General features: G+C 37.2%; 1 protein-coding gene across 9 annotated transcripts in view; it reads left to right on the top strand.

Moving 5' to 3' along the window:
• Window positions 1-292: 292 nt before the first annotated feature.
• TDRD15 (tudor domain containing 15) overlaps window positions 293-10,936 on the top strand; it is a 30,716-nt gene continuing 20,072 nt past the window's right edge. For 4 of the 9 annotated variants that reach the window (XM_042810420.1, XM_042810466.1, XM_042810413.1 and 1 more), the window contains exons 1-2: window positions 421-504; window positions 1,070-2,311. Coding sequence is in view for 2 of the 9 variants with exons in the window: in XM_042810402.1 (XP_042666336.1) it covers window positions 421-504 (84 nt within the window). In the remaining 7 variants the exon portion in view is untranslated. Of the gene's footprint in view, window positions 505-1,069; window positions 2,312-3,782; window positions 3,842-10,936 lie in introns of all 9 variants that reach the window. The other 5 variants (XM_042810429.1, XM_042810436.1, XM_042810444.1 and 2 more) reach the window with 5 other exon arrangements.

Genomic DNA, 10,936 nt, shown 5'->3' with positions numbered 1-10,936 from the left:
AAGTAAACTCTCTGCACATCTAAGAATAATTTATCATGGACAAATTCTAATAGGAAACAAAATGTTTAGAGAATTGAGCTCTTTTTCTTTAATTTTAAGTCATTATTAAAAAAAAAAAAAAAAAAGAGAGACTAAAAAGTGCTGGGAAGACCTCTGTGTACATTTCAGTGCCCTGGCTATTCTGCCAAAGAAATCTAGGGCAAATTTATTTTAGTTAAACATTTATTTGGTGGCCACTGTTTCTACAATGATTGTTTTTCTGTCCTCACCATGAACCATTTCTTTCTCTGAATGCAAGTAAATGTCATAATATTCATCTTCAAAGTGCAAGGAAATACTGTTTGTTAAAGATAAATTACATAAAATACTAGATTTCACAGTTCAAAACATTGGGTTTTGCAGCCCAGTATAACTTAAGCCATGAACTATTCCCACTGCTCTGTAGTGAATTATGAAACATATCAATCCCTATTACTTCGAAGAGAAGAAATAATAATATGCAAGGTAAGCAGCTATATTTTTTTTCTCATGGTTCAATGCTTATTCACTTGGAATAGAACAAAAGTTTAGTCAAGCAGCCAAGTTACTGAGGTAGTTCTCCATGTGCTCACTCTTAGCTTGCAACAAATGAAACTTAACATCAGGTTAAGTTCCATTTCCTTATAGTACAGCTTACAAACACTGACAAATTCATCAGCTTAGCTGACATAAGTTCTTCAATTATTTCAGAATACACTGAACCAGAGTAAATTGAGCTTATATCTGAATTGAAAGTTGAGCTCAAATACTAACTTTTAATTTTAATAAAATTTTGGTTTTCCAACTGGTTAAAGACTTCCAAAATGTAACAGCATTTGGTCCTTATGATCTATCTTCACATTTACTGCTGCTCAAAGCTGCACACTGTAACCTTTCCAGACAATTCACAGTTCAAAGATCTGTGTGTTTGAGATTATTTTAGCTCTATTTTTCTAAGCTACAGGGTACTTTGATTACAGAAATATGCCTGGCTCATGTATTTTACATTTCAACTAAATATTTCCTTTTTTTTTTTTTTTTGTCTTGACAGATTAGTCTTAACCTGGTCCCACAAACTGAATACAAACTGGGATTAAAGAGTTTAAGGTGTAGCTCTGATTTCAATCTGTTTTAAATGAATCCAGTTTGTGCACACCAAGACAGCTTCACAATGAGAATCTAAGCAGAGTGAGGGGATTTCTACCTTAGAAACACATGCTGGATTGAAACTGAAAAATTAATGCAGTTGTATCTTTAGATCATCTGAAGGGATTCAGTGCTTTTGATGAACTTTCTCCACTGATTGTCAGTTGGAGACCCAGTAGCTAGATAAGGCACCTTAAGTTGGGTATCATGAGTACCTACCTGCATCACTGCCCTATTCTCATTGCCTGTCTCTTCCTCATAATACAGACAGCTAGAATGACAGCTTAAAGGCACGCCTTGTAGCTCTTCTTATCTCTTAGTAATAGCTTGAAGGTGTGTCCTGGATCATTTCTTAACCCCAAAACGCTGTTAGCTGTCACCACGACAGTTTAGTAGTTTCTTTGCTTCCTTGACTCTGCTCAGACATTTGATTATTGCTTTTTTTTCATTTCTTTGATTTTACTTTGTGCATTTTGGAAAGCACAAGGCAGACAGTGCTCTTTTGTTAAACATGTAAGATTAAGGATCATTTAAAGCTGAGTTTAATTCAAGAAATCAGTATGTTATCACTCTTGTTATAATCTCCAAAGAAACTGAAAAAATAATGCCTTCCAGTTACCTTTGTAAGAAGCAGAGCTTAGCCTTTGCTCAGGACTTTTTCATACGTATGAGCATGAAACACAGGGCTATGCCCACAGGTAAAATATTTGATTAAAAGCAAAAATAGTAGGTTCTTCACATTAACTTACTAAATTATCTAGTAAGAGAGGTTGCCACTGCATTTTTGTCTCTCAGCTGAGGGTTAGGAGCAAAGTCAGTTAGAACGTGCCCGGACAGAGTGGTCTGGAAACCCTGACTACCATTTCCTGGACAATTGGTTTAACTCTCCAGACTGCTATACAAGTCTGATGCTTACTCCAGCTGTACTTTTGGATGAAACTGCCTGTGACTGCTGTACTTTGTGATGAAATAAATGCTGTCCATGTGTGTTAGAGGTGCTGAGAGAGCACTGATTGAACTGATCTCCCAAAGGAGCTGACATAGACATGCCTTGTTTGTAAATCATAAACAGTCTTACAGCAGAGACAGGCACTGAGAAACCAAGGTGCTGATACTTCAAGGAACATACAAGATTTTCAGCACTGAAGTAAGTTTTCACTAAAATAATAAGCGCTCACAAAATCTCAGGTGCCAAAATAAGATTTATATGAAACTCTCTGATGAACTCAGTTACCTTAAAATCCCAACTGCACTGCATTTCATATGCCCAAAGGTCTTAGTTTTTACCTTGCCCTTTGAGAGCAAATGGACAAAATTCATACCCAACACACTTCTGTGCATGGTGCTATGTATTATTCCCCAATACAGTATACATGTCGAAAATAACTAGGTTAGTTGAACACTGGGAATTAATAATGTATGAATATTTCTGAAATTCACACCTGGATTGCTTTGCTAAAGAAAATAATATAGTTATTTGTTAATAGCATGATTTTTTTTCCTATTCTGAAATAGATTTAAACCAACTCCACTTTTGTCAGTGGTATTAATGCATTAAATTGTTTTCCTAGTTAAAATGCTTGTAATGTCTGAGTAAAATTGAAGCAGTGCTATAAAACTGATTAATCAACAGTACCTAAAGACAAAGACTGTTCTTCTCTACGAAGGTAATTTTGTTATTCATATCAATTAGAGCATACACAAGCTGTAAAGCAACAATTCCTTCTGTGTTTAAGAGTAGTTTTACATGACTAACTTCAATGTATTTTTTTGTTTTTCTGCTACTAAGTCTATGAGCTCATTGCCACGCAGCAAACATATTTATTATACTGTCCAAAGGTTGTAGCCAACAGAGATATGTTATGAGCAAAGTTCAGATATCTGGGATCCTAGTTATAAAAGCTTGGTATTTTTTGTTGCTTCTTTATAATCCAAATGGGTTCAGATAAAACAGCTTCTTTATAACTTCTCTGATAAGGACTGGGATAAACAGGAGGTACAAGCAGACACTGGTTTCAGGCTTGAGTTCATTCACTTACTGACACCAGTTTTAACCTACATGCACAATACTGATAAACAGTGGTAGAGTCAGCACTGTTGATAAGACTACTGCTCCCTGTACAAACACTGCACAGATTTTGCAGTTGGTAAAATTCGTAAGAGTGCTTGTCAAAAGTTGTTTTTGGCTAAGAACCAACTACAGTACTTGCATCTACACAGTCCATCCTATCTGAGCTCGAGTCCATAAAGTAGACAGGAAATACAAGGAGACAGTTTTGCAGTCTCTTCAGTAGAAATGAATCTGAAGCATCTCATCATTTTTCTACAATTAACTAGAGATCATAAATACTTCTCTCACTTTATTCACCACTGGTTGATTAGACTATGAAGAGAAAAACAAACAAGCAAGCAGAAAAAGAACAATAAATTTAGTCAAGAGAGTGAAACAGCAGGTATACACTCATAGGCAGCTCTTTTAATATACACACTCCTGACTAAGAATGTAAAGAAAACAACTGACTTTTGTTTCACTGCCAGATAATGGCCTCAGAGTTACCAGCTAACAGTAGAAAAGTATACATATCTCATGATTATTATGTCCATTTTCCTGTTTTCAGAGATGTCGCTGTGATACCAGCTAATTAACCCCAGGACCGTAATATACTATAGGTAACTGGTAATGAAATCCTTCTGCTTTTAAAGAACAGGTTCTCTTTCATGACTCACAGAATCACAAAATTGTAGGCGCTGGAAGGGACCTCTAGAGATCATCTAGTCCACCCCCTTCCTCCTCCCTTCCAAAGCAAATAAGGGCTGCTGTGTAAGACTATGATATGGCCTAACTTAATTTCAGTTATGCATCTGCCCCACTACCAGTACTCTATCATTATGCACAGACAGCGTCAGTGCATGGTTCATTTATTTTACCCCCAGGTGGGAAGGAAATGCATAAATACGAGTAACATAACCTTGTGTTCCACACCACCCCAAAGGATCTCTGGAGTATGCTTGTCCCTGGAGGTGTTCAAGAGATGTTTAGATTCATACTGAGGGACACAATCACAGTTTAGTGGGGAAATACTGCTGGTAGGTGGAAGGTTGGACTAGGTTATCTTGAAGGTCTTTTCCAACTTCAATGATTCTATGTTTCTGTGATCAGGCAATGGATTGCTACAGGGAAACACCACAGAGAAGTGTTGTGGTGTTCTTTTTCTAGAATCAATTCCAGCAACAAGCAGTTATTTATAATTTCTACCATCAGTTAAAAATAAACGATTCTTGAAGCAATTGGGATTTTAGTAAAGATATACTGTAAATGTTGCACTGAATATTTTAATTAAAAAGAACTAACCTGAATTACTATGCTGTTGGTAACACCACACTGCAACTTAAGGTGAGAAAGTATTTTCAAGACTAAACTATGTCCTTTTATTCTGAAAAGGAAACATATTCCAAATTATTTCAGAATACAGAGGCATTACAGGCATTTTAAATCATCGAGACAGCTAAAGAGTGTTTTTGAAAGCTGCATCTTTCATATTTAGAGCATGCAAATATAAGATTTATTTTAACTTGATATGAACTTAGGCCAAACATTTTGTAAATTCGTGCCATGAACTTTACATTTATTCCATATTTTTGGAAGTTTCTACAGTGTTTGTATAGTTATGTTTTTAATTGATGTTTTATTGTTTGTTTTTCATAGGTTCTCTTGCCAAAAGTGTTTTTTTGACAGTTATTAGTAGATAGATCCCCTTAACTTCTTCCATATTGATTTCTGGCTGTAATAGAACTCCAGCAGCCAAAATGTACGCAAGAAAGTCTATGGCAGGAAGTTGAACACAGAATGGTTGATCCTCTTTATTGGTTAGATCACAGAATCATAGTGTGATCTAGGTTGGGTAAAGGTCTCAGAAGGCTGTCTGGTCCAAACACATCTCAAAGCAGAGTTGACTATGAAGTTAGATCAGATTGCTTGGGGCCGTGCCCAGCTGACTTGAATAATCTCCAGGGACAGTGATCCTGCAACCTCCATAGGAAATCTTTGATGGTGTAATAGCATGTGATGTTGTAACTGCAATAATGGACAAGAAAAAGACAATGATGTCATCTACATGAACTTCAAGAAGGATTTTGACATGCTTCCTCACAATATCTTTCTTTCCAAATTGGAAAGATTTGTATTTGATGCATGAGGAACTGGTTGCAAGTTTGTACCCAAGGAGTAGTGGCCAATGGTTTCACGTCAAGATCGACATCAATGATGAATGGTGTCCCTCAGGGGTCAGTACTGGGACCAGTGCTCTTAATATCCTTGTCAATGACATTGACAGTGTGATCAAGTATAAATTTGCAGATGACACCAAGCTGTGTGGTGTGGTCAACATACCCAAGGGATAGGATGCCATCCAGAGAGACCTAGACAGGCTCAAGAAGTGGGCCCAGGGGAACCTCATGAGGTTCAACAAATTCAAGTGCAAAGTCTTGAACCTGAGTCATGGCAACACCCACTGTCAATACAAGCTGGGGGAAAAAAAGACAGAGCACAGCCCTGCTGAAAAGGATTTCATGAGCCAGCAATGTGTCCTTGTAGCCCAGAAAGCCAATCACATTCTGAGCTGCATCAAAAGAAGCATGGCTTCAGGTTGAGGGAGGTGGTCCAGCCCCTTTTCTCTGATTAGACCTCACCTCAAGTACATGTCCATATACCGACTCCTCAGTACTGGAGAGACATGAACCTCTTGGAGAATGTCCAGAGAAAGGCCACAAAAAATGGCATAAGGGATGGAACACCCCTACTATGAGGGCAGGCTGAGCACTGGGGCTGTTCTACCTGGAGAAGATTCTCAAGTGACCTCACTGCGGTCTTTTGGTATTCAAAGGATGGCTATAAGAAAGGAAGGGGGCAAATTCTTTAGCAGGGTCTGTTGTGATAGACAAGGGTTTCAAACTAAAAGAGGGGAGATTTAGACAGGATATGAGCAAAATGTTTTTTACAGCAAAGGTGGTGAGGCACTGGAACGGGTTGCCCAGAGCTACAGTGGATGCCCCGTCCCTGGAGACATTCAAGGTCAGGCTGCATGGGGCTCTGAGCAACCTGATCTAGCTATTGCTGTCCCTGTTTGTTGGAAAGGAGTTGGACTAGATGACCTTTAAAGGTTCCTTCCAACTCAAACAGTTCTGTGATTCTATGAAATCTGTCATATCATTTGATTGAACTCCCTATGAAAGGCACAGCACTTCAGATGGGTTCTCTCTTTCTTGAAACAGTCACTTACAAGACAAATGATTATAGTTAGAGCTGCACAGTGCTGATTCATGCTTAGCTTGTCTAACAGTTCCTCTTCTGGAAGGCTGTTTTTCTGTCAAGTTATTCTCCAGTCTGTTCTATTATACAGTCGTCTCCTACTTCAGATACCGGGTTCTGTAATTGCCTTTGCTGAATTTCCTGTGGTCCCAGTTCTCTAGCTTGTCCAAGTCCTCATTTGCAGCCCTGCCCTGCAGTGTCAGTCCTCCCACTCCCCTCTATTGGTTCTCACTCGTGTACTTGCTAAGAGTGCGTTCTGTTCTGTCCTCTCAAATTGTTCACGAAGACCAAGGGGGTGAAATTGATTTAGCGAATAAACCCCTATAATGGGAAAGCTCAGTGAAAATGAGCATGGCGAATGTACTCATGAAGCTTAGAGAATAGTGCAGGATGGGGCTAATCACAGCTGTCTAAGAGCCCGACTTTACCTCGACAGAGAGAGGGCCCAGAGGGTGGCCTTTGTTTTGGAGAGAAGAGCTATCAGCAGCTGAATGGGTAAACCGATGGTGTGAATGTTTCTACTGAAGTTCATCAGAAGAGTGTAAATTCCTTCCTGTATTTGTCAGACTAGAGTAAGTGGAAATGAATAGGTGGCTTACACCTCACGAGTGACAGCTGAGCATAGAGACTGCTAATGAGAATAGAAGTTGTACTGTAATTCAGATGGATATTGTATTGTGCTTGTTTTGTGATTTCAGTACATACATCATGTTCTAAATCAAAATCTTGTGTGAAAATCAAAACTTTGTGTAAAGTCTCTTAGACAGCGTTGAATAGTTCTGGGCTGGGTATTGAGCCACAAGGAAAGTCGCTAGTAACAAACTGTCAATGGTAGACTACACAGTGGACTAACTGCTGTCTGAAGCTTTACAGCCTAGTCAACCTTACATGAAGACTCAGAACGCATCTCCCCAGCTGGGTATCCAGTTGCTATGAACTCTATTTTGAAATCGTGCTGCATGCTAAGTAAACAATAGCTCCTTCCTGACACAATGCTAGCTTTCTTTGACTTCTTAAGAAGTGTCTGAAGACTAATTAAAATCAACATTAAAAATAGATACCTCCGCAAGCAGCTTTAAAAAAAAAAAAAAAAAAAAAAAACAACTTTTGGATGCAAGCTCATCCCTGTGTGCTTTTTAAACTATGCAGTGTAATAGCTGATATTTAATATCGACATTAGTTGCTATTGGTGTGGAAAATATTTGGGCATGATCTTATTACACAGTCATCTAACATGGTTTCCCAAAATGAAAATAAAAACATTTCAAGAAGATTTCTGCCTGTTCTGCATTGTTATTAACAGCATGACTTTGTCGCCAATGTTTCTTTTGTTTTAAAACTTCTAAAAATGTCTTTAAGTCTCTCAAGTACTTTTTTCTCATCTCATTTTTTTTTTTTTTTGATATCATTCTTCTCCTTCTAACTTCTCAGTCCTAGCCACTGCTGTCAGTTTTCCTTTTTCACTTATTTGTTTCCACTTCTATTTGTTCCCATGTACTTGTTCCTGTTGCATTTTCAATCCTGTATGACTTTCTGCACTGTGACTTCCCAGGACTCAGTATGCTATAAAAATAATGTCAGTTATATAATACCACTAACACTCTTCTATCTATATTTAAAACTAATTGGCTCATAATTTTTCCCTAATTTTAAGATTGGAAAAAAATGATACCTCTGTTGTTTTGCTCAAATCTCCATAAAAGTGCTTGCTTTCTTCTTAATCCAAAACCAGAGAAATGGGTTACTCTTTTAAACATCATTGACAGTAGAAGTTCTGTAGAAGACATTTATAGTCACTGCCATGCTGAGATGGAGAGAGTTTAGTCTAAAGACAAGTCTGTAGCAGCCTTATGTGACTCTAACTGGTCTGCTTCTGCTGTCTCTACTTATGTAAGGCCTCACAGAAGTAGCAAGCTGAATGTGCCCTCAATAGCTACTAGCCTTTAATCTCCATTTATTGGGGGTGGGTGAAGTCCTCTTTCCAGTCATATGTTAGTCATGCAAGTAGATTAATTATGATACTGAACAACTAGAAACTGAAGGCAAGGAACAGAATGTTATCATCAGTTCACGCAGACTGCTGCCTGTCTTTACCCAGATATTCATTTGAACTGATGGATGCCCTCTACTTCCAGTTACCATCTAAGTTTCTCCTACAGTACATCCAAGAGTAATGTATGGGCAATGAATGTATGCCTGTGCTACAAAGTCAAGGTGCAGTGCAATTCACAAAAATATGCACTCTGAAACTTGTTAGATGGATAGATTTTTGTGCTTACAGTACTTCTAATCTCAAGATTAATTGTAGAATAAGGAGTACCCACAATGTGAGGACAGCATTATGTTATGAATGTTCAAATTTTTCAGGACAACAGGTTTTTAGCTGTCCAATTGTGACAAAACAGAATTTTTATTTTTTTTTATTTTTATTTATTTATTTTTTTTTGTAATGAACAGAAATTGTTTACCAGTGTGAGATTTTGGCCATCTTACTCTTTTGGTAAGCAGAGAACAAAATATCAACTAAAATGAATGATTAAAGATAGTATCTGTATCTCTAACCCAGAAAAATGCAAATAAGTGGTTACTATGGCCAAGCAAAGCAATTAGTATAATTAACTGTATCACTGTTTGCCTGGACATATTCTTGTATGGCAATACAAGTACTGTTGAAGACTATTTTGAAATAAATCCAGGACTAGAACTAAGCAAAAAAAGTAAGATACTATGATCCAGTCTATAGGAATTTCTTAGCATCTTTGGAAATGCTGAGGAGCACAGACACAGTTCATTCCTGTGTACAGTCACTTCATAGGATTATGATAAGGAATGCTGCTGATAATGTCTATAAAGACAAAACAGAACACCCTTCTTCATATATTGCATCATTTATTAGTATTTCTTAATTTAAGTGGATGGTTTCTTCCTTAAAAAAATATTCATTTACTGAAATTGGCAGTCAATTTACATTCTGCTCCCAGCTCTCTTTTGCATAACTGCTTGTGATTTACAGTAGCAATTATGTACATTATTATTCATATCTTTAGTAATTGATGGGGATAAAATGTAAGAAGTCAAAATGTGAATTAGTAACTATTACTCACAGTAACTATTTATGCTTACCAAATTCAAGGCACAGTCTCCCAGTTTTTCTGGCTCTGTTCCACAGCTTCAACTACTTTCATTTATTCTGCCATACTGTTACACAGTTTATCTTCAGTGATTCATACCCTGAAATACACATGGCTTAAGATTATCGATTCCAAGGAAAGGTTCATGTGAGAACCATCACATACACTAGCATATCTAGCATAAGCTTGTTTTCAGTAGACCTCATTATCAAATCATCCTTACCTTTCAAGCTTGTTTGCAAGGATCCTTTTCTCAAGTGACTGTTTTATCAGGTGTTATATCACACTTGAAATTTGGCCTCAATCCATCTGGGCAAACAGACTTAATTAGCACACATTAATGTTTCACCATCTCCTAAGAGGAAAAAATTAAACAATTGGATAAATATACATTTCAAAAGCAGCTGCAAACTTCTTACACACTGAGTCTTTCCTAGAGCAGGCATTCTTGAGTGTTGCCAATTATCAACTCTCCAACTTTAGATGCAGCTGAGAACAAAAATGCAGAATTTGATTTTTTATCATGAGCTTGCTTTTACTTTGATAGAAAATGACAATCATCACTTTACATGGTACAAAGTATTACTAGCAGCTAATTCTACATGAAATTTTTCTGTCCAGGTTAAAAACAAGCCTTGAAGACAAACTTTTTACTTAGTTCACAGAAGAAGATGCCGTGTGAGTTGAAAAGATCTTAGAGAACTATTGGTATCATAGCATTGAGTCTGAGCCCTACTCCTCATTTAACACTTAAATTGGGGGTCAAGCTTTCATTCTCAACTCCAAATATAGAAGTTTTCAATTAATATTAAAAACCATAAATGAAAGTAAATTTATCAAGACTGGGCTGTCTCACACCCGTGCTTTAAAAAGGCATCTATAGAATAGTCTTACTTTAAGGCAAATAATATGGTAAATAAGTTTGATGTGACAGCAGTAAAGAGAAAAAAATGTTAGTCTGCTTGAAAGGAACTGAGAAAAAATGGGGACACGGTATCAGGAAGACAGTTTGGCATTTAATATGCACATTAAGCTGGATTTGTCTAAGAGAAAGCTAGAAAGCCTATACCACCTAAAAACCCATTAAGCCATGAAGTTTTATGTAACTTCAAAATCTATATCAGAGCATTAAGTACATTTTTTGTTCTGAAATTTCCTGGTCTTATTCTGTCAAAGCCAAGGTCAAAGGTAGAGCAGGTTAGAGCTCTGAATGAGTCTCATAACTTCATAGCTAATGCAACAGAAATGTGTTGTTTGGTTTTCTTGGGAAACTTAAAATCAGAGCAAAAATTACTTGTTCGTTTAGTTAGTAGAAACATTCCCTAATCTCTTA

This window comes from Centrocercus urophasianus, unplaced genomic scaffold, assembly GCF_019232065.1.
Source record: "Centrocercus urophasianus isolate 14NV4802_14NV808 unplaced genomic scaffold, USGS_Curo_1.0 seq_10, whole genome shotgun sequence".
Lineage (NCBI taxonomy): Eukaryota > Metazoa > Chordata > Aves > Galliformes > Phasianidae > Centrocercus > Centrocercus urophasianus.
Note: the sequence above shows the minus strand (reverse complement) of the source record. Positions and strands in the feature narration are given on the sequence as shown.